General features: G+C 41.5%; 2 protein-coding genes across 2 annotated transcripts in view; both read right to left on the bottom strand.

The window, feature by feature from the left end:
* Positions 1-1048: 1048 nt before the first annotated feature.
* sting1 (stimulator of interferon response cGAMP interactor 1) lies at positions 1049-8284 on the bottom strand. Its single transcript, XM_034690206.1, has 7 exons — positions 8108-8284; positions 7375-7601; positions 7068-7260; positions 4993-5101; positions 4416-4657; positions 1789-1975; positions 1049-1489 (listed from the first exon to the last, which is right to left on the bottom strand). Exons 1-7 carry the CDS (start codon positions 8216-8218, stop codon positions 1209-1211), a joined length of 1350 nt encoding a protein of 449 aa, XP_034546097.1. The 5' UTR covers positions 8219-8284; the 3' UTR covers positions 1049-1208.
* A 2684-nt stretch (positions 8285-10968) lies between these two features.
* LOC117816891 (serine/threonine-protein phosphatase 2B catalytic subunit alpha isoform-like) overlaps positions 10969-24906 on the bottom strand; it is a 38702-nt gene continuing 24764 nt past the window's right edge. Inside the window, 13 exon segments of the mRNA XM_034689273.1 lie at positions 10969-11996; positions 13153-13397; positions 16084-16131; positions 17065-17162; positions 18280-18364; positions 18553-18632; positions 19562-19685; positions 20157-20251; positions 22084-22120; positions 22123-22160; positions 23448-23460; positions 23463-23507; positions 23510-23585. Coding sequence (XP_034545164.1) covers positions 13219-13397; positions 16084-16131; positions 17065-17162; positions 18280-18364; positions 18553-18632; positions 19562-19685; positions 20157-20251; positions 22084-22120; positions 22123-22160; positions 23448-23460; positions 23463-23507; positions 23510-23585 — 918 coding nt within the window. The 3' untranslated portion in view covers positions 10969-11996; positions 13153-13218.

Here is a 24906-nt window from a genome sequence, read left to right as displayed (position 1 = left end):
CAGTTTGGACCAAAGTGATGGAGGAGGAGTGACAAAGGTCGTGCTGACCACCTACAGCTACTTGTATTTTGTTGTTGTTTAATTTATGAAGACTGTGATATCTGATTTGTTAAACTTGAGCCGACACCACAAAGTAATAAAGTTAGTTTATATGTCTGTCTTATTACAGTTATTGGTGGAGCAAGGGAAGTGAACTGCTGACCTCTTTGCCTCTCAGCTCCTCTTTGGTCTGATCTAAAAGGTCAACAGTCTTGTGACCTCTCATCATGGTGATGGATGTTATGCAGATGAAGAGCCAGAGATGAATATTTCTGCTCGGATTATTTTGGTTTTAGTATTTAAATGTTTGTGAAGGTTAAAGTTTCCAGTTTTCAGAAAGAGCAGAACACTGGGAAATGTAGAGAAAACAAACTGTGCAGTCAGAGCTTACAGCTTCATGTTGATAGTGCAGTGTTCCTCAAACATTGCTCTGTTGTTTGATCTCCAGTCTGTTTTTGATGAAACATGTTACATTCACACATCATCTGAATGCAGTACACAGTGAACCGTGTTAATAATTAATTGTGTTCTGTCTGCCCTTCCTCTCACCTCTGCCCTGTTGAGACTTCTGTCAGGCTGTAAACACATCTGATGCAACCTCACTGAGCAGTTTCAGCTGGGGCTCCACAGGTCATGAGGTATGTGTGTGTGTTTGTGTGTGTGCAGCTGAACAGGCGTGGTCAGGTGTCTTGTGACTATTTCTTTTGTTTATTCAGTTTCAAAGCACACTCCAGTAGACCTGACTCTCCTGACTTCAGCAGCTTTATTTATTAGTCTACTGTACCCATAGTCTAATTTCATCCATAATTAATATAATAAATACACATATTCCCTTCAGGATATTTGTATCCATAGCTCCCAGAACGTGTGGTAGAACTGGCTTAATAAATACAAGTATGGAAACATCTGAATTTTAACTATTAATATGTCACAACCTCTTGAAAATGATTAAAACTAGATTCAGATGTTACAACCACAGAACACTGAAATCAAACATTCAACACAAGTATTAACTAAGCACAAGCAAGCGTTTATTTAAGGTGCTGTTTCAGAGAACATTTGGAAGTCGCATCAGTGAAGCTGGTAAATAATCAGACCACAGTTTGAAAGAATGCCAAACGTTAGGTGTGTGTGTTTAGGATAATTTCTGCCTCTGTCAGTGTTTGTGTTTATGATTTCTCATTAAAGTGATCGGTGCACTCCTCAGGCCCCTTCAGTGACTGAGGTCTCTCCATGCTCATCTGGAGTGTGGGCTCTCTGCTCATTGGCTCAGAGTGGTGGCGGTCTCCATTTTTATACCGATAGTTTGACTGAAAACTTCCAAGCCTTGCAAACGGGTCCAGCATCTCCTGGTGAGGAGGTGGGGTGAGGCAGAACTCCTCTTTCTCCTGTTGCTGCAGGTGTCTTAGGATGGTCTTGGACAGGAAGTGAGGGTCATCCTCATGCTTATCTGGAGGAAGAACACACACCATCTATGTTTGTTACTGTTATCACAAAACATTTTTAAAAGATCAATTATGAAAGATGAAACTGAAAAGTGGAGATGAGTTTTGAAGGAAGTGTGTCTGAAACAAACACACACACAAACACACACACACACACACACACACACACACACACTCACAACACACACACACTCACAAACACACACACACCACACACACACACACACACACACACACACACACACACACACACACACACACACACACACACACACATACTGATACACACTTTGTGTCATCCTACCATTGAGCAGGATGAGTGTGTAGCGGTTGCGACATTCCAGCGAGTTCTCTAGGATGTCGTGCAGGGTCCTGTAGAAGAGCAGAACCTGCTGTCTGCGCTCATACTCCCCGAAACCAGCACTGCTCTCATGGGACATTCTGTACATGGTCAGCAGAGGAGTAGCATACTCACACACACACTCATGGGCCTGTGTACACACAAACACATGCATTCACACATTAGCACAACAGAAACTCAGAGACTGATCTGTATGAACATTAACCCTTTAAAAACTTGTGGCTCTGTGGCCTCAGACTCCTCTGATGAACATGTCTCACAGGTAGATGGTGCTGTTGCTACACCGTGATAAATCTGCTCTCCTGTGGCAGGTTCTCTGGTTCAACCAGGAGATGGTACTGATGCTGAGGCATACAAAGCCATACACTGGCTTATTTTGAATTGTTAGAGATACTTTTATATATATTTAATTCACATTATTTCTAATTTGTATTTATTCATTTATTTATTTTAGATTATTTCATTTATTTATTTAGTTATTATTTTGATCTTATCCTATTCTACGTGATTTTTACAGATTAACTCTCATCATTTTAATACTTAATTATGTTTTACTTTGCTGTATTTACTTCAAATGTAGCTTCTTAGTTTCTTTTACTGGTTTAATCTTCTAGTGTTTTATTGTCTTATTCATTTATTATATTCTGGTGAGTTTAAAAATCTTATTTTACTATCTTTTTTGTATTTTTAAATTATTTTATTTTATGTACAGCACTTTGTGTTACTTTATTGTTGGATGAAAAGTGCTTTACAAAGTCTGATTGATTGATTGATTGATTGATTGTTTGATTGATTGATTGATTGATTGATTGATTGATTGATTGATTGATTGATTGATTGATTGATTGATTGATTGATCGATTGATTGATTGGTTGATTGAGGCAGGGATACACATGGTGGAGGTGATCCTTACTCTCTTTTTCATCATTAAGTATAAACCATCTTTGTTGTTAAGACATCAGTGTATTTAGTTGTATCATAAAGAGGTAGGAAAACAGAGGATAAATGATTAAAGTGAAAGAAGTCCATCGATCAGACTTGAAAGCTACAGCGGTACATCTTCATAATGCTTTAACTAGAAATCTGCATTATTGCTACAAAGTAGAAAATGAAGTTAAATTACATCTGAAAAGAAGAGCCCTGAAATATTACAACATATTATCAAACTCTAAGTCGAAATTGTATCCTTCAGTCTATTGATATGTATGACATATCACCAGATCACATCAAAATGTATCTTAAAGTAAAAAAATGGAGCATGTCTACACCAATATAAAAATCTAACATTATTATTGCACTGTAATGATATGAAGTGATGCTGTGTTTCTTTTTCTTTGCAGCTGAAAGTTGCATTAAAAACACACCTGTAACAGTAATCAATCAAAGCATACTGACAAAGCTACATTAAGTGACCTGAAGCTCATAGAATACTCATAGAAGTTAGCATTGTAGCAGGTGCAGAAAACTTTGCGAGCAAAATTCGATCTTTGTAATGAGTCTTGTATGATAAACTGAAGGAGTTGATAAGTGTGCAGAAAACTGAAAAATGACCCATATTTTGATAGTTGTATTTATTTTTTTCTAACAATGCTAGTGCACTGGGTTAATGGTTACAGTCCCTCAAATTCAAGGATTTGCTGATTTTCCTTTTTTTATGTCTTATTTTTTCTTTTGGATCACAGAAAAAATGTCTTTGCTTTTTAGGATGTCAAAATGAATGCTCAGAGGGTGTGGTTATTTTTTTAGACCTAAAATATGAAGTCTATCAGGTATCTAAAGCTGTCATAGTTTTATATATGAATCAAGAAGTACAAATATCTCTCAAGTGCTGAGTACAAATATTAATTAGCTTAATAAAAGGACCCTAGAATAAAATGTGAGTGCACTGCTGGAGTAAATGTAAGAAAGACAAACATGTATCATCCCCCTGCAATGTGTAGACTACACCTGTAAAATACAGACATAAATCATGCTGGTAACACCTTTTGATGTAACTGGAGACTATTTTTGCCCCTAAATGAATCTCAGACAGCTTTGATTCAGCTCAAACTTCCTTTGAATGCACAAGACTACAGAGGTGGTTCAGTGTCCCATCAGTGTTAGATATCCACATCAAACATAGTGAATATAGGACACATTGACGTGCAATCTTAAGATATTGAAAAGATTAAGTGTATTCACCACCACTTGAGTCTGTCACTTAAGAGTGGCTCTCTCTGTCTTTCTCTCCATCTTACTTTACTCATCTTTACAAATCTGATCAAAGAAGAAACCTCAGCACATCTCATCTCTCAACTCACGCTGGCAGAGAAGAGTCCAACACCTCGCTGAGTTACAGCACACGAGGAAGCTCAGTGGCATGCACACTGCAGGCTGTGAGTGACTTATTTCATGTCACCTGTCTATGGTGTTTCCTTGTTTTTAGCTGATGCATGCTGGGATATGTTTGACACATCAAATAATGTATGCATGACAAACACTTTTCAGCTGCTATGTTTTCTTTAACTTTAAATCAACCTCCTTATAATCCACACAAAGTATCCCTCTATCATCATACGTCCCATCCTACCTTCCCATGCTCATCCATGACTCTGTAGACACTGTGCTTGTAGACCCGCCCCCGGACTCCTGCTCTGTCAATCTCAGTGTTAGGGAGATTGTCATAGAAAGAGATGTTGTTGTCCTCGTCCTCCAGCTTGTGAGAAATGTTGGAGTTGAGTGGTATGAGGATAAGAAGCTTCCTGGAGCCTCGACCCCAGGAGCTGCTGGCCTGATGAGTGGAACGAAATGATGCAATGGACTTCTCTAAATCTGAATGGACACAAACACAAACAGACCATTGTTTGGTTCTTAGTATTCCCTTTGATTTGGACCTTTAGATTCATCAGAGTCAGATACAAGGAGTAATGTTCCTTTAACCCACAGAGAGTGAAATGTGACCTAATAAGAACATTCAGACAGTATTCCACAGTTTAGAAGCTACACATCAATTGGACCTGGTGTGTGTGTGTGTGTGTGGTGTGTGTGTGTGTGTGTGTGTGTGTGTGTGTGTGTGTGTGTGTGTGTGTGTGTGTGTGTGTGTGTGTGTGCGGGTGTGTGAGCGGGTGTGTGTGTGTGTGTGTGTGTGAGGTTCTGCTGGTACTGACGTGGTAGCACGATGTGCAGGTAGCCGAGGTGAAAGGACCAGGCCAAGCCGTGGGCCACGTTCATCTTTCTTCCCTCGCAGATGTCTGACACCTCCACCTCTGAAGGACTCTGCAAACCAACAGAAACAGCCAATGATGTCACAACTCCTCACCTCTGCTCTGAAGGTGCATGACACCTCTCCACTGATGTCAGGTAGAGGAAAAGGGACATCCCTGTACCCGAGCTGCCCTATCCTATGTAGGAAGTATATATTTTTAGATATAATTTGGTGCAGACGATAAGACAGTTCCTTGAGGGTGGAGTGACTGCTCTGTTCATTATTGCTGATTACTATTTTGGCCTACTTTAACTCCAGGTAGAGTATATCATTCAGTAAGTGCTGCAGGAACACATTCTACCCATAGACTATATAGAATGGACGTAATCTCCCTCGGCTCGAAGTGAGGCGAGCACAAAAACTTCTCCCCCTAGTGGCTGGATGCAGTATAGGTCAAAAACTCCCCATTCATTTGAATGGGACTGCGGTCAACCTTAAAAATAGATATAAGTCGTACAGATGTTTCTCACATCCGTATGCTGTGGTGATATGTAGTTATTATTTGACTGTTTTGAGTTCAAGGCCTCTTTTTTCTGAAAGTTTCTTTTTTGTTAGTTATTAGAGTTTAAATGTACAAGATGTCTGAGTTCTGGAACAGAATATTTTGGCTTCAAAACCGTACAATGGGAAAACGCGGAGCAACGCTGTACATATATGTACAGTCTATGATCCTACCATGTGTACTTCATACCTAAAGGTTTTATAAACTCCTGTTAAACAACACACCCTGTCCACTCCTACAAAGACTTTAATGTTTCCAGTCTTGACAACAGGTTGTAATTATCACGTAATTGACTGTTTATTTTTAGCTAACATGCTGTTCGCTGGAGTTATGATCGAGCAGCTGTATTTTAAAGGTGTGAATCAGTCTAAGCTGTGTTTGGAGGGCTGTGTTGAGCGAGAGTAGAGGTGTTGAATAAACCTACAAACAATCTTTGATGCTGAATCTTAAAACTGAACACATTTCTGGGCAGTGAATTCGGAGTCAGCACTGTCACAGTGTGAATAAGCAGTGGAGCTCCCCCCTCTGGTGACTGAGGGAACTGCTGTCAGCTGGGTGTTGATTCACAGTATTTCACCTGCCTCCGTTAGAGCCTTTTAACAGACAGTGAAACAAGAACAATGTGAATGAGTCGCCTGCTTTCTTCCCAGCTTAAGCAGAGTTTGTTTGGACCTGGTATTGAATGAAAAACACACAGAAGCAGGAGGATCAAACATTCAGCATTACTTATTTAAGTGCTGAAGTGTGTTTGAAATGTGATACAGTCATTTAGCTTCAAATAAAGGAACTTACATTCACTGATGACCGATCTATGACCTGGAGGGAATGAAGCACACGTGGTGGTTTGTGCTTTCTTATATATGTCTGCTTCTATGTGTGGGTAAAAGTTAACAAACAGGACACTCACACCTCACTCAGCTTCATCTTGAAACTATTTTTCCTCTGTGTAAGGCAGGTCAAGGGACATGATTCATGTGTGGAGGAGTCCCTCACACCAGAGCTGCTGATTAGTTGCTATTTGTATGAGGAGTGGAGGTAGACCACAGTTATGATGGCTCGTAACATTTTCTTTAAAGCTTTTTTTTTATGAGGGAGGGCAGGGTGGCCTAATCTGATACAAAGAATATGTCAGGAGAGATTTGGCCGCCTCATTGTTCTCAGGCGATGGTGACACTTGACAGAAGTTGAAATGTCCGTTGAGTGCAGAGCCCCTCGCTGACTGTTGGAGGAATGAGTGGATTTATGACAGCACAGCCTGAGAACTGCTGTGATAAGCAGTCATAATCGTAATTCAGCATTACAACTGGGCTTTTCGAAGTGAAGTCCTCCTCATACTGAAACTGATGTATGAGAATAACGTGCAACTGTAATGAAAGCACCCAAAACTCTTATAGCCATTTTATAAAGACCCAAAGCCACATCAGATCCATATTTCTGTGGTAGTAAGCAGTTTGTGTGTCCACTATGGACCTTACCAAGACTCCCAGGCTTTTGAACAGAGTGTAAAGAGCAGATGCTAGGATGATGAGCACCAAGCACTGGCTGTCGTGTGGCAGAGGATGTCCAACCAAGGAGAGCAAAAGGCCTGCCAGCACTGCAGTCAACAGGGACTTCCCTACCAAACCACAGGCTGACAGCATGTGCATCATCAGGCCTCTGCTGCGGTACCTACAAAAAAATAAGGAATAAAATCAAATAAAAGAAGATGAAGAAGTGGTAATGTTTAAATGACACATTTCATGAAACAACCACACTTTCACTCCTGTACTCCTCTGCTCTCACCTTGTGTTTGAATGGTGCAGCATCTCCTCTGTAAGCAGACAGATCCCGTGCAGCAGAGGGCCAAGGGTCAGAATTAGTGTTACCATGGCAATCCAACCCCAAATTGACTCAGGAGACAGTAACATGATGCCTCCGATTGTTATGGCAGCCAGGACCACAGCATTCACCTTAGGCAAAGCCCCACGTGGCTGAGGGATGAGCGCTTCCTGATCTTGGAGGGAAATCATCTGCAGGGAAACCACACGGTTTGATAAACCAGTTCGGCAGTCAACTCTGCGTGTAATGTTCCCTGTAGACTTCACTGTGGACACAGCTTTTACACATTAACTGCAGAACAATGCATCAAATCTAACATCAACAGAGAGCTGCAAACACAGCTGCAGTGAGATCAGAGGTATGGCTTGGACAGGTGAAAAAAGAGCCACGTTGATTTAGTGTGATGTGTCTTTCAAAACTTTTGCATTAATTATAGATTCCCATCTGTGAATATACATTTGTGTGTTGCACTCGTTCCCACATGTTCAGGCAGGCTCACAGTTTAAGAGGAACATTTTGCAGTTACGGTATGTAGCATGTTACCTAACACCAAACTTTCTCAAACACAACTGGATCACTGTCAGTACTGATCCCTCATCGACAGAGGGGAAAGAGTCTCTTCCAGCAGGAGACAGTTGGTCTGACACTTCAAGAAGTTGATGAAGGTAAAACATAAGTAAGAAATGTAAAGACTCACCTCAATGATTTTAGTGAACCAGGTCAGAGAGATTCTCTTTGTCATCTGCTCTCCTTCTGCAGAGCCGCTTCTTTTTCTCTCCGCCTCCTGATCCTGAAGTTTCACTTTCATCTTCACATAAATTTGCCTCCTGTCTGCATTGAAGCTTTACCGGAACCCTTGCTTTACCAAACTTAAGGAGAGGCAAGTCTTCATTGGAAGAGGAAGACATAACGAAACTGTTTTATGATGACTAAGGACTTTTCACTGGGCTGGTTTCAGGCTGACAGATACTTTGTGAGGCTATTTTCAGGACAAAGGGAATAAAAAAGGTTCAAACCAACATTTAATAGCAGAGTAAAATGTTGTGCATACAAGAGAGCACAAAACAATGGCAACATGCTCTTTTTAGCATTCATGGGAACAGCACCATCTCAAGAACTAACTTCCACTTCTTGTTTCAGATGATCCATGAGCCTAACGTGACTCTTTAAAACATCTACTTATGGATTTCTGGTAACTATTTAATTAAATGTTGTTCATGCCTGTCAGACGAATATTTAAAACATTTCCTCGACTTAAAGGAAACTGTGTATAGTTATAGTGTATAGAAAGTTGTTTCTAACTTCTATGATGACTTTTGGCAACCTATTCAAACTGTATGTACATAAAACTTTAAGCTACTAGTTCAGCCTGTTTTGTCACCACCCGATGAACAATAGATCAACATCACTAAATCAAAACAGCTCAGAGTTATGTTCCCATGACTATTATTCTGACTTTAACAGATCATTATTTATGTTACTTTCGCTCTCTTATATTAATATCATTGCTTTATCTATTTATTTTAAACTTATGATAGCTGTTTGAAATGTTCATCCATTAAATACTTAAAACCTGCATTTCCTCTTTTAATATTTTATTTCCACTGATTATTCATTCACTTATTTTAACTCTCTATTTGCACTGCTTTCTCATTCAGTAAGCTTTCAATTTTTTTAGTTATTTCTCGGGGGGCATTTTTGCCTTTATTTATAGGACAGCTGTAATTTATACAGGAAATGTGGGAGTAGAGACCGAGGAGATACATCCTCATACATCTATATTCACAGCACTTACATTGTTGGAAGTGTGAACACATAAAGGTTCTAAAGTTAATGAAGATTATTTTAATGATCGAATATATCAAAATAAGATAACTGACATTTCATCACAGTTTAAAGTAAACATTATTGCTGGCTAATAAAATTGTATATTCTGAGATTAGTGTCCAGAGAATGACCCAAAACCAAGCCTGTTAGCTGGACGAGATGTTACTGTGTAATGAGATTTTTTCATAGGATGTAGAAAAACACAGCTCCAAAGTAACGTTCTCATTTTTTATGTCTTGTTTTAATTTTAATTTTCTGGTTTTACCTCAAAAAGAATTGTAATGAAACTTTAAAAGCAGGATGTATGACTCTACGTGTCAGACAAATACCATTACAACAGAACCAGTTCAGCTGGTTTCAATCAGAATCAGAATCAGCTTTATTCGCCAAGTATGCTTGAACGCACAAGGAATTTGACTTTAGTAAACTGTGCTCTCTTTGTACAAGGCATAAGAATAGGAATAAGAATAAGAACTACAATAAAAATAAAATGAAATATAATAACAATAACCTTAGCTATAAATACAAAGAAACAACAAATAGGCATGACTAATATGTACAGGCTAAAAAAATATGATAAAGTGCAGTGGTGAGTTGCAGAGGTAGTTTTACATTATAAAATAGAAGTTAAATAATACAAAAATAGAAATATGGAATTCTGCTTTGAGAATTGTTGCATTGTGTATCTACATGTATATTTACAGAGAGTATTTATCTGACAGGTCTGACACTGTTATGGTTTAGTGTTCATCAGAGTGACAGCCTGGGGGAAGAAACTGTTCTTATGGCGGTTGTTTTGGCGCACAGTGATCTGTAGCGCCTGCCGGAGGGGAGGAGTTTGAAGAATTTGTGTCCAGGGTGTGAGGGGTCAGCGGTAATGCTCCCTGCCCGTTTCCTGGCCCGGGACCGGTACAAGTCTGGATGGGGGGCAGGTCGACACCGATGATTTTTTCTGCAGTCCTTATAGTCCGTTGCAGTCTGTGTTTGTCTAGTTTGGTTGCAGAGCCAAACCAGACAGTGATGGAGGTACACAGAACAGACTGGATGATGGAGGTGTAGAACATGATCAGCAGCTCCTGGGGCAGGTTGAACTTCCTGAGCTGACGCAGGAAGTACATCCTCTGCTGGGCCTTTTTTCTGATTGTGTCTATGTGGGAGGTCCACCTCAGGTCCCGGGAAATAGTGGATCCCAGGAACCTGAAAGAGTCCACAGTAGACACAGTGCTGTTCAGGATGGTGAGGGGGGGGGCTTCTCCTGAAGTCCACTGTCATCTCTACCGTCTTGAGCGGGTTCAGCTCCAGATGGTTCTGACTACACCAGAGAGCCAGCTGTTCCACCTCCTGTCTGTAAGCAGACTCGTCTCCGTCCTGGATGAGACCGATGACGGTGGTGTCGTCTGCAAACTTCAGGAGTTTCACCGAGGGGTCTCCTGAGGTGCAGTCATTGGTGTAGAGGGAGAAGAGCAGTGGGGAGAGAACACATCCCTGTGGGGCGCCAGTGCTGATGGTCCGGGTGCTGGATTTGATGCTCCCCAGCCTCACCTGCTGTCTCCTGTCCGTCAGGAAGTTGGTGATCCACTGACAGTGGATACAGCCTTACCTGGTAAGCCAGGGGTTTTTTTTATATTGGAGATGTGTGCATGTGTTTCTTTGCTCAGTTGAAAGTAAATAAAGAATCAGTATCCATATCAAAGGTTCATGCATATTTTATTCAAGAGTAAAAAAGTGGATCGTCCCATGGGGCATGCTTACAGTGTTAGTGACCGGGGAGTCAAAACAGAAAGAGAGAGAGAGAGAGAGAGAGAGAGAGAGAGAGGAGAGAGAGAGAGAGAGAGAGAGAGAAGAGAGAAGAGAGAGAAATAAGTAAGAACCGTGGCACAATTTCTATGGCACAGGGTCTCCGAGGGGGGTTCACCTCTCCCAAAGAAGCACAACAAGATCAACCAAGGAGCAACGTAACATGAAGAGCAACCAGCAAGAGAGAGAGAGCTTAAATATTAAGAATAATGTCCATAATAAAGAACCATAATAATCATAGAATCATAAATATCATCAAATAACAAGAGGAATCATCAAGAATTATGATCAGATAGAGTACACTTGTTTCCTTTAAGTTGTGATGGCAACACACCAGCTCTTCTGTTAAAATGTGTCTTGCTGCTTTTTGCTTTGAACAGCGCAAATTCTAACCATGCAATCATGCTTTTGGCTGCCTGAATGCCTGTGCCTCTGTATATAATAGGCCATTCATCAATGCTAGTTTAATAATTGTTTCGTTATTCATATTTATCATTAAAAACAACTCCTGTACATCGACAAATAAGAGAGGAGAGAACGTGGACTTGACACTCTGAATAGAAGCGCACTGTCAGTCTGTACAGCGTCAAAAGAATCTGGAAACAAAGTTGAGAAAGAAAAAAAAAGAAAGAAAATAAAAAGACAAATGAATACAAAAAATAAAAAATCAGCATTATGTACAAAATAAATAATTCATTATTCCTCAGTTCATTTATATCAGCCAGAAAAACAAAAAGAACAGAACTTCCTACCATAGTGAAACACAGAGCACAAATATAATCTTCACATTATTATCAAAAACTTAACTCTGCATGCACTGATGCGTTAATATAAATGCTTTACAAAGACCTTCTCTTCTACCTCTTCTTTGCTGCCTGACAGCTGCCTTAACCAGAAGAGTCTGTTTCCTCTCTGACGCATCATTTCCTGCTTTTCAGGCCAGAGACTCCCGGCCATCGCTGCTGTTTGGTAGCGACAGCCACACAGGAAGAAAGAAGGATGTAGAAAGAGAATGAGTAGAGTTTAACTTTGCATTTCAATTCGTCCCTGCTCCCTCACACACATAAAGCATCCTACTGTCGCTATACTGCATCTTGTATCTTGTGACCATATGCATCAGATGTACAATAAAACCTCTCTGTGTAACCTATTTACACGCAACAGGCTGGGAGAAGAACCACTTGCTTCGGAACAGATCTTGGCCCAGTTTGAAGCCTTTCCCGAGTGCTAACTGGGCTGGGACCAGAGTTTTTAGGGGAATCCTTCACTTGACTTCAAGTGGAGGATGGGTGCAGTGTAGTGCTACAAAAGCAAACAAGTATCTCCTCCGAGAAGAAGAGGACAGTGAGGGCTCAGATTAGACTGCAGCTGAGATTATCCCCGCACATCTCTCGGCAACAGATAAACCACCACGCCACAGTTCACCTCAGAAGTTTTCTTGCTGTTGCCTGGCTGATGGGAAATCCGCTCATGTTTGCAAACAAAAACACATTTTCCAATATAACTGCACGGACATTTACATCTTGAAGCATGTGCACGCACACAGGCAGGCATATCCCAACCCTATAAAATCAACCAATCACAAGTTTAGTTTCACTTCTGTTTTGGGATGCAAACAGTAAAAAGTGGCATATATTATGTTAAATTCCCAGCCTTTATCACCATCCTCTGACCCATCGCCTCGCAACCACTTCACCTCTTCTGACACAACACACCACTGACACGTCATGCTGACACTGTCGACCCACTGGTGATCCCCAACACAGACGGTGAACAGCAGGCCGCCCTGTTGTCCATGGGGAGTGTTTTTGTAGCTTCTTTCCGGTTGTTGTGCAGGTACATGGGAGTTGTAGTTCTCTAAATACAGCTGATTAGTTTGTGAAGAGACTCAGCCTTTGGTGGTAAAGTCCGGGTACGCTCATGCCTTTACATACAGCTGAGGACAACAGGAGAGGGGTAGGTATTTGTGTGTGGTGACTGTATGGTGTGTAACATGTTATTGTAGCCTCAGTGTATGAATACTGTGTGTGGTGTGTGTGTGTGTGTGTGCGTGTGTGTGTTTATATGTGTGTGCCATATGTATCCTTTTCTTTTGTATATATGCCTATGTACACAAACCTATAAATATGGTACCATATCAGAGTTGTAACTGCAGGTGTGTGTCTGGGCATCTGAGAGTGTCCATCACTGTATATTGCTGTTGCTGTCGGTCCCATTGGGCTCTCCCATGTTCATGCGGCCCATAGACAGGCCCACACTGTTGACGGCGTCGCGTCGTGGAGGCATCCTCTCGTTGATGCGATCCAGACCTTTGGCCTCTTCGAAACTGCTGATCCGATGCTGCGGGGAGAAGCCTCTGATGGCTGCAGAGACAGCAGGCGTAACCCCCACACACATATATGCACACACAGACACACACAAACATACATACAGGCACAGGGTTAGTATTTCAGAGGACATTTAAAGAATCTTGTGCATACAGACCACTGCAGGCCTTGAAGGAAACAGTCAGGGCACCTTAGATCCAGGTCTAAGGCTTCTAGGTGGAAGGATGTTTTACATTTCTTTAAACATTTATAAAAATGAGAAGTTTAATCAAACCTAACAAGATGTTTTGGTAACTTTCAAATACATTTATTATCCTGCACCAGCAGGGATGTTTCAATAATTCTGCTCCTGATTGGTTATCCCTAACAAGAAGGCAGTTCGGGTTTGTATGCTCAAGGTTCTCTCAGATAAGTATGTCTAATATCAACACACATCACTCACTGTTCATCTGTTGTCTGAATACTGGGCTAGGATTAGTTTGACGCTATAGCTCACAGTGAAAATTACACTCAGTGTGACATTGCCACTGATCCTAGAACAGTAGTCTGAGACACCAGGTACAGTAGTTTAGCCATTATGAGACACAGAGTACGGAACAAAGCACAGCTGCACAGAAGCAGTCGTTCACAAGTCCATAACAGTATAATTCCCACAGTGGAGAGTTTTTGACAGTCAGCTGTTAGTTTGTGACTATTGTTCCTGGAAGTTAACACTTCCCACAAAAAACTGGTGACCTACAAGCTAAATTTAAGGCAGTGAGTCAGGTTTTCATGAGACAATGAACGTGACACAGCTTTAGTCTGCTCAGCATGTGAGTGACTAATGCTTAAAAGGCACTCCAACGATACAACACAGGTAGCTTAGACCTGTTCGATGAAACCAGAGTTATTATGGCTTTGGTTTGGAAATGTTTAATGGAAAAGTTCAATTTTGGCAACAGTCTTCTTTGCACAGAGTTAGATGAGAAAATGAAGATTGATATTGTGTGTTTGATGTTTATGAAGCAAGCCCCTTCTGACCGAGCATTGAGACTGCAGAAATGTAAGTAAATTTCATTCATACAAAAACGGATTTCAGTGATATTTCTTGGAAGAGTACTAAGTCACTAAAGCCATAAGTTGTTGTTTTTGCATCTAAGTTTTCTTACTGATTAAACAAACCAAAGAGGAAAACATGTGAGACTATTCCCTCAGCAGACATCCGCATTGCTAGAGAGGGGGCAGAGTTTAAAAGACAGTGGGGTCAAAGGCAGGTCCACATACAAACCAGCCATTAAACAATGAAATATGTCGTATTCTATTTATTCAGTCTCAACCAGTCTCAATTCATGTTGGAACATTTGTTATTGCTGAGGTTCCCGTTTACATTTCAAGTAAAAACTGCCGCTGTTTATTATTGAACTCAGTTTTTACCAAACGAAGGAAACCCTCTGCAGCATGAAGCTTCGATCTGCTGAGAAGCAGCCTCTTCATGAGCAGACGCCCCTGCGACTGATAAGGAGGTCTGTCTGAAGAGATTGCTCCCACTTTTGAACAACAGCTACTGTCATACTACCTTAGCACACAAACGCATTACTCACGAATACACCACTGTGCTGCACAGTGGAACAACACCCAGCTGCACTTCATATTACAAACACATGAATAAAACACAGTTACCCATAATTTATTTGATCAAACAAATTATGGACTGTAGTTCAAGAAAGCCAAGGACAGAACTAGAGATACAAACACAGGAGACTAAGTCGTGCAGAGTAATAAGTAACCTTGTGGACATCAACTATGATACACTAAACACAAGAAAACATGAACACAATCTGTTCGGAAGCACAGAAGAACCTGGGAGACTCGTCCTAGCTTAAGTCACTCAGACAAGTATCAAATATCACATTTGCTCCATTTGAGAAAATCATTCTCAACTTTAGGAACACGAGCCACTTTTCAAATATGCCATACTCAATGTAAATTTGTGCCATATCCACTGTTCTTCAGGAAAAAAGTTGAAGTGACATTATATTACTCACAGTAAGTAAAGAACCTAGGTCACATCACCTGTTTTCACATGACTGAGGTTCTGTACTTAGGTTTTGCAGCTGTTTGCTGAAGGGGGCCTGAGGATATGGTCAGAGGCTTTCAAGTGCTGAGTTTTAGCACACATGCGGCTTTGAGGGTTGGTCTATTTGATTTTTCTCATAGCACTGTGCATGAGTTTATTTTTTCCATCACAGGTGAGTCTTGTTCTGCAGCTTGTAAAGGAACAGATTGATTACATGTTTGTCTTCTAGAGAACTACAGCAAAGACTAAGAAAAAGAAAAGGAGACTGTAACTCACTGCAGAGTCAGACTACAAGAAGTCTGAGTGACATTGCTAACCTTCACACCCACTCCCACCCACAGCCCGCTCTCCTTATGTGTGTGCTTGTGTGTGTAACTAAAATCGTTGTGCATGTATGTCTTTGTACCGGGAAAGATAGTGCTGTATCTTCATTTCCCAAGAGAAACAGAGAAGTGTGTGCATGTTTTGATGTGGTGGATGCAGTGTGCGTTAGTGTTAGGCTCTGTGTGAGCACTGATATGGTTAGAGGAGCTCAGTGCATCATGGTGGAGGGAAATCTATGAACTTATGTGCATGGGTGGCTGAGAGCGCGCACACACACACACAACACACTTACACACACTCTCTCTCTCACACACACACACAGTGAAATGATCGTGATTTTACCTTCATCGTCCTTAACTGTCTCGATGGCTTCTATGGCCTCAATGGTAGCTGAAGGATGGGCAAAGAGAAGTGAAGAGGAGAAGGAAAGGAGGACAGGCAGAAAGAAAAGATGACAGACTCCGAGAGGGGAGTGAAGTACAAAGAACGGAGTAAAGAAGGAGAAAGAAGTGAAGGCTGAAACATGCTTCTGTGCAGTTGCTTGTAAACGTCTTAGCTTGAGGATGCAAATGTGACCGTGACACACAGAGAAGAAGTTCAGCCAACTATGGAAAAACAAAAACTGGTCCATAGAAAAACAAAAAAGGATTTGCCTTGATCCAATTCCAAACAAGAGAGAGAGAAAAAAACTAGGGCCATAATGGTTGCTCTCCGGCTTTGGCAAACTTTATAGTCTGTCTTTGGAGCGACCAGAGAGTAACAAAGGAATATGTCCCCATATTTAATGAAGATATATAAAACTGAAGAAAAACGTACATTCTACAAAATAATGTTTTAGTGCAAACTCATGACGTTTGCAAATTCCTGCACTTTGAATGATGTTTCAGGCTTAAGTCATGTAATGACCCTCAGAGCAGCACTGTAGGGCCGAGGCAGGTTCACAGGGCACCTAGCATTAGCAGTAGCTGGTGTTAGCTCACACACACCTTTCACTCACTCTCACTTTCTGTGCTTTTCTGGCATTACTGCCCTTTACTTCCTCTTTTACTCTCTCTGTCACACTCACACACTCACACACATACGACCAGCAGGCTGTTAGTAACCTCAGTGCCGGTGAGGTAAGGCGGAGAGAGTGATAGTCAGTGAGGCAGAGATGAGGAGAGAATAACAGCAATAGAGGAGAGAAGGAAAGAAGGAACCAAAGGATGGCCCATAGCAGACATTTCAACTTTGTCTGCATGTTCTTGTGTATGTTTTCTTTTTCTTTTGAAGGTGTGTCCAGGACTAAGGGTAGACTGCTGTGTATGTGTGTGAAAAACTCACCACTCTGCAGGGTCTGTTTGCCCCCAGAGAGCACTCCGCTGGGCAGCATGCCTGTTGGGGTCAGCCCCTTCAGAGTCAACACGTTCTCACTCTCCTCCCTGAGAGACAGACAGAGAGGATGACGATTTTTGATGATAAAAGAGAGGGCAGGTGATGAGAAGACAATTACATTGTGCACCTGTAAATGTATGATTGCTTGTTGGTTAAAACAAAATATAGAATAGCACACACCGTTCAGCCTAACATCATGACTACCCAGCTAATAATGTGTCAGACCAGAGCCAGAGCCAAATCAACCCTGACCTGATGAGACATGGACTCCATGAGACCTCTGAAGGGGTGCTGAGGTACCTGCCACTAAGACGTTAGCAGCAGATCCTTAAAGACCTGGACATTGAAAGGTGTAGCCTTCATGGATTGGACGTGGAGGTCTAGCTCATCCCACAGATGCCTGTTTGAATTTATTGTTGGAATTTAGAGGCCAAGATAACACCTGGCCACCTTCTTTCAATGCTTCACAGATGCTCAAGTGCCCACTGTAGGCCACCCTGACCAGTCTATAGCTACACAACAAACTGTGATGCTCTATCTTCTGACACCTTTCCATCAGAACCAGCATTCACTCTCCATCAATTCAATCTCCAGTAGCTCTTCTGTTGACACAGGCCAGCCTTCAATCCTGCAGGTTCACCTGTTCTCCTTCCTTGGACCAAGTCGTTCACATCCTCACATTCGTCCATGTTTCTGCTCTCAACACATCAACTTCCAAGACGCAATGTTCACCTGCTGATTATAGACTATATATATCCCACCCCCTGACAGGTGCCACTGTAAAGAGGATCACCTCACCTGTCAGTGGTCATAATGTTACAGCTGATCAGTGTACACAGGATGCAATATACTGTATATGAGCTGTAGTCACTTCTGACTGCCTCAACGATCCTTTGCATGTTTTGTTCTCACTAGCAGTGTTTGGGTAAGGGTTCGGGTTTGGTTGAGTCTCCCTTAATGCGACAGTCCAGTCCAAAATTTCTACTACATCTCAGTGCTCTGGTTCGGCCTGACCTCTGTTAAAAGATCACTGCACTGTCTCTGTCTGATCATCATTTTAACTCTGTCAGAGCTTGGACTGGGACAGAGTCTTGGTGGTCTTGACCACAACGCTACACACACACACACAAACTGTACAGCACGTTAAACCGCAACTCAACTCACCTTAGAACAGAAAACATCTTAGCCATCTTCCCAATTGCTCGGATCTTGTTCTTGATCACCTCTTTCCTGGCTGCGGCTGCACTCGCTGAGCAAAATAATTAAAAGAGCAAAAACAAATTGTAGAAACAAGATGCTTGGATTTCTCTTGGTGTCTTTTCAAGTGTTATCATCTCAACCAAAGTTTATCACATAAAGTAATAATTCAGTAACATGTCTAACTATTGAAACCTGTTTTAGCAACTTAACATTAGAATTAAACTGAAGGATTTTTACCATCATAGATTTCTTCTCCATCGTTCATGAGTTCATCATCAGAGCAGATACTGAGGACGTTGACCAGCATCTCAGTCACTGCAGAGGAAAAACAGAGACACACGCATGCACGCACGCACGCATGCACGTACGCACACACGCATGCATGCACAGACACACACACATGCACGCACAGACACACACACACACACACAAAGTTTAGAGGAATAAGAGGTTTTAGGCCTACAGGTGTTACTTTCTGCATCTCTGGAGAATGTCAACAGAAAAACGCTGAAGTTAGCACTTTACTGTGAATAAAATTGTTCAGTATGATGTTAGATCAACACTAAAACTGGCAGGTGGTAAGAATACCATTGTTGTGGAAGTGCTACAAGCCGTCGAAACAGAGAGACCATATTGTTAGCTGCATAAATAAATCATTTTTAAAACAATAAAATCATCTTAAAGAATCAACTTATTAGTTGGTAGCCAGGTAAGAAGCGGGATAATATGATTAGCCGTGTCGGACACTTCTCTCACCCTGAAAGGATTCTATTTGACGAAACCACCAGCTAACTCTACATCATCGCTTTCTTAGCAAACTTGATAAATAATTTGGTTACTGAATGCAATTTTCTGGTAATGAATGAAATGTTAAAGCTTCATGATTGGAAAGAAAGAAGTTGCTAACAGGTTCTGTCGCTCTGTCGCTCAGAGACTACAGCTCAACAGGTTCCTGTTTCTGACGCCATGAGCTACAACTAACATAAATCCACCGTGGACACTAAGTGCAGTGGTGCTACATAGATGACTGAGATTAAACCACTATCTTCATTCATTCTTCATGTGTGACCTCAGCATGAGACTTATGCAGAGCTAACTTTCAGTCTCCATCCAGGTTTTATGATAAGCATTGTATCTTAATTATTACAGCACCACTGAAGATGAACTGCAGATGTAATGTTTTGATTTTAATAAACCGTAGGTGGAGGAGGTTAAACATTTATGTGTGCATGTATGTGATACCCTTTTCTCCCCGACGAAGGGCAGAGACCAGGTGAAGACATCCATGAAGTTGGGCAGCCAGTAGGGATGAGGGGAGCAGTTAAACTGCCGGATGTTCATCACATTATTCTCATATTTCAGCACCGCAGCTGCACACACACAAAACACACACAGAATATTATTAATTACAAGTTGTTTGTCGATAATAGACAACAATATTGCCCCTATGTTTTTATTGTGTTGTTATCTAACCCTTATTTTATACAGAGATTAAAAACATTAGAACACTATTCTAAAGATGGAGCTCATCTAGGAATGATAAACATGATGTATCTACATAACCCTAAATATAAAACATCAACCAGCGTACATGCAGTAAAACCAAGTTAATCATGTCTAGTCTATGTAGCGCAGAGTCACCCACATAGATCAAGTCCTTTCATAGATGCTTTAAATGTTCCTGCTCTGTCGTGAATGGACTGACTGTCAAGGATAAAGTAACTTTACTGGAGTGTGCCTTCATTTAAGCTTAAATCTGAACATATAGGAGTGTGTGTGTGTGTGTTTGTGTGTTTGTGTCTGTGTCTGTGTGAGTGTATGTATGATACTTTGCATCAGACCTTTGTTGTTGTAGACATCCAGGTAGTTTGGAGCAGAGAAGATGGTAATGAGGGAGGGGAAACCTGTAGTCTGACTCTTCCTGTACATACGATACCTGATGAGAGAGACAACCCATCCAGGTTAATACTTCTAACAGAGAGATTCCCATCAGAGGAAGGCGGGACAGCCATGCATTTAATAAAAAGAAATAAGGGATGAAGCTGTGCGGGCAAAGTGAAAATGTAAAGAATGTCACTGAGCAGGATACTGAAAGCACACAGTGCTGGAGGGAAGCTGCAGGTATAAAATGTATGATTTTTTAAGCCCAGATGTGGTGACTCAATCACAATCAGAGCCCAAGTCTAGTTGTCTTTAGTTTAGACCCTGTGAGAAGCACACATTTCATTTCTACTGACAAACAAATCCCAGAGGCCCTACAGCCAGCCCGGCATGGTGTTGATAAACTGACTACCCAGCTCATCAGTCATCAAGAGTTTGGCTTATTTAAAACAAACATGTAATGTAGGTGTCTTTGGAATTTATTGGCTAATTTTTTGGCTGGAGGGATTTTCATTTTGTTCTTTATAAAGGTGTTCTGTGCATGCAAGGTCACTTTCCTGACAATGTTTATATCTCTGGGAAGAACCTATGTAAACTTTTGTATAGCTAAATTTACATGTTGTCTGACGGTCCATTTAAGACTGATCTGAAAGCCCCAAACAGAATGCAAATGTCCTACATACTCAGTCAGCAGGCTCAGACTAGTTCAAAGTTCAATGAGTAGTGCAGAAGTCGTGTTTTCGAACAATCAAAAGAAATATCTTAAAAACTAAATGATTTCAACTAATTTCTTTCAGCTGAGTCTGTTTTTAATCCCTCCATCTTGATGCATGTACATGAGGACTTACATTTAAAAAAATATTCTATGTTGTGAGCTATTACTCCTGAACTGAACAGATGAATGATATCAACATCAGAGTGTCGGTCAAAGGTGCCATGGAGAATCACAGCATTGACTAAAGTAAAGGTAGTCCTCCACGAAAGAAATGCATTTAGCATTCAATATTTGGTTCTCTTCAACAGCAACATGTTAACGCATCTGAAGTTTGCAAAATGTGTTAATGGCTGGTCGGCTTTGTGTCTGACTTCGAGGACATCAAATGAAGTCAATGGCTCTGTATCAAAAGCAGCGATGTTTCCCCTGTGACACAGAATGTACAGTCTACATCTTTTACAGTATACTGAACTACAACCCACTGTTTGTTTTATTATCACTTTTTATTTGCACGTGAGCTCACACTGATTTTTCTCATGCAATGCATTGTGGGATATCTTTTGTTTGCACGTCTTTTTATTTTTGTGGCTTTCTTATGTCATCGTTTTGTTTATGGGCACGTCTCATTCCTCTAAACTAGCTCAGAGCTTGTTCTCTGTTCTTATGTTTGTATTTTAATGAGGCATTATTTACAGAAGTATTAACTCAAGAATCTTTCTTTTGAACTTCTCTTCTGCAAGCGCATGCATCTGTCTGTCAAACACACAGCTGTATGACAGAGTACTGTCAATGTTTTTGCCAAGCTGCTGAATATTTGCAGGACTTTCACAAGATGCCAGGATTGAACTGATTGAATAAACAGATAGTTGTGTTTCGTCCTCGCTGTGATATTTACGTTACTATTGTACAGCGTTTTGCTTTGTCAGGTGTCATTTGACCTGAATTTTCTCCAGGCTTCCTCTGCTTTCAGTCAGAAAAACTCGATCAATGCAAACCGCACAGTTTAAGGTGACATAAGTGTAATTGTAGAACCTGTTTCTCTGTAATGTGCCAACTCTCTGACGAAGAAAACTAAGAGCTCAGAACATAAAACGTCAAGGTAACAATGAAACGAAACAGAGCCCCTTCATAAGCCCAGAGAAGTGTGAGCAGCCAGCAGTCTGTCAGCTTACCCAGCATCCTGTGCTTCATGGGCTCTGATGATTGACGCAGGTTGTTGGTCTGTAGGAACTCACACACGGCTGGGTAACTTAAAGAGAGAGATATTTGAAGAGAGAGTGAGACCAAATGATGGATGACAACAAAAAAGAAAAGATGCATCAAACAAGATTTGCACAGAAAACACGGTCACATGTTGTTACATCCACGCTGCTGTCAGCCTCAAAACAGATGGAAGTATTTAGTGGGATGTCTCGCAGTGGGAGATGAGTGGGCCTCTTGTTTCTCCCGCCGTGTCTGACTCAGACCAGCAGGAGCATCAGTGAGCACAAGTCTGAGCACGGCTTAGGCCTCCTCGCTGTACAGTAGATGGTTGATTGATGTTGTGTGTGTGCAATCTCTCTGTTATCAACTTAAAACATGCCACAGCACAAACTTCTCCATGTGAGCATCTCATCTGCGTCCCCCTCTTCCTCCTCCTCCTCCTCCTCACATCTGCATTTCAACCCCCGGCTCCTTCTCCAAACATCCCTCCATGTTTGATTTTTTAAACTTCCATCTTTCATCTTCTACCACATCATTGCCATCACCACCCTCCTCCCGTGCTGCCCTCCCTCTTTCTCTCACTGTATCTTAATATCACTCCATATCTGGCAGGAGTAGCCAGTGTCATAGCAACAGAACCGTGCAGTCTCCCTGGGGATTGTGGGATATCGTTTCATGCTGAAACGGAAACTGTGAGTGTGTGTTTGGAATGTGCTGTGTTTATGTGTTCCTGGTGCACTGAATGTGTCAGTGTGAGAGAATGTGTGTGTGTGTACACACTGGCCAAGATTTTCTGTCTTGAACAAACCCCAGTGATTGTGATTGTTATTGGATCTGGATGTGGTGTAAGCGTGCATCTATAAAGCTTTGTTTCTGCTCTCTTCTTCTCCCCAGCATCCCACACCAATAGCCTCGAGTCTACCTGGAGCTCATTTAATTCATGCTTTATGAACAAAAGTCACATCTCTCTCACTCCAGTCAATCAAAAGGAGCTCAGATTATTTAAACTAATCATACGATCCAGCACAGCTCTGATAAAACCAGGCTGGTTCAACCTTGTTATAACTTCATGTGTTTCAGAGAGAATTGTTCCTGAGAGTTTGTCTCATTTTGAAGAACATGTAGTTCTGGCTTGTTTGCACATCAGGTGAGTTCATATCTTTGGACTTCATCAGGACAGGGATCCACACATGTCCGTTACCACACAATCTTCACTCACATTCAAGTTGAATTTCTTCTAAAATAGAATATCAGGACTCTTATGTAATGTTTCTTATGCTTGGCAGCAGAGCACAGCTCAGACCTTGTGGGGAGGATCAGTTCTTTCCTGTACCTGTAGAAGTAGAGCAGCCTCTGACTGTGTTGTGGCCAAAGTACTCCTGCGTCTTCTCGTGCCAAAGTCTTCCAGGGTGGCGGCCCACAGCAGGTCACACATGGGCCCGAACGCCGGGGGCTCCTTGAACCGGTCCAACTAGAAAAGAAACACACACACACACACACACACACACACCACACACACACACACACACACACACACACACAGACACACACAAAAGAACATAAAGTTAGGCAGCACGAAAACATATCAGATACATAACATTAAAAAAATAACACACACTATACACACACCAACGCATCAGCACTTATTGGATATAAAAGAGAGAGAAAAACAAACATACATACATACATACATACATACATACATACATACATACATAAACACATACATACATACATACATACATACATACATACATACATACATACATATACAAACACACACACACACACACACACACACACACACACACACACACACACACACACACACACACACACACACACACACATATACACACACTGTTAGAGCACAGCATCTCCATGGCAACCCTCACCACACAGAACAGAGAAGATGTCACACCAGCAGATTCACCATGGAAACACTGCCATTAGATGAGGAAGTGTGTGTGTGTCCTCATGCTCGTGTGTGTTGGTGTGTGTTGGTGCTCTGTATACGTGGAGCATGTGTTTGTGTCTCTGCTGCATTCACTGGTTCATACGGATCCTCAGCGTTCACAGTAATCAGACTGTTTCTATCTCGAGTCGTGCAGGTGCTTTCAGGGTTTGAAAGCGTTCTGTAACATGTCAGATTAACCTCAGATTATATACCTGAAACCTGTGATACCTGCAGCACACTGACCAGACAGACTGTTGTTACATTTCACACAGCAAAGGTTTGTTATGAGTGATACATTTTACTGTTAGCAGACAGCAGGATGAGATCTTCCATTAACTTTCATGTGTGCAGGATGCAGTCAGTAGAGAGCTGAGAGGTAATACTCTGTCAGAGCTAAAATCAACACTAACCCAAATCTCCTCACAGGAGCATTAAATAATTGCGACAGAACCCTAATGATGTCAGTCCTGATAGGTAGGTCAAAGTTAGCTTACTGGTTACAGCAGCATGACAGCTGATAACACCTTTCTGTCTGTGAGCCGAAGCAGTTCACTTATGCTATACTGAGGATGAATTGTGAATTTCAAAGTGAGATCTTATTGTTGATACCTGGAAGTCATGTCTTTTACTGTAGGTTAAATAACGTTAGTTCTAACCTCAAAGCCAGCCGCAGATGTTTTATAAAACCTCAGACTAACACAGCTCTCTACTCTCTAAAGCTCTCTAGTTTCCTGTTTCCTCAGAGCAAAGTGAGCAAAAAGTGAGCTGGAGGCAAAACAGAGCCAAAAGGAAGCAACTGTACAGGATTCACCACCAAACACTGTGTGTTGCTCGA

This window comes from Notolabrus celidotus, chromosome 8 (assembly GCF_009762535.1).
Source record: "Notolabrus celidotus isolate fNotCel1 chromosome 8, fNotCel1.pri, whole genome shotgun sequence".
In the NCBI taxonomy this organism is placed as follows: Eukaryota; Metazoa; Chordata; class Actinopteri; order Labriformes; family Labridae; genus Notolabrus; species Notolabrus celidotus.
The sequence above is the reverse complement of the archived record's forward strand: the minus strand, read 5'-3'. Positions and strand labels throughout refer to the sequence as shown.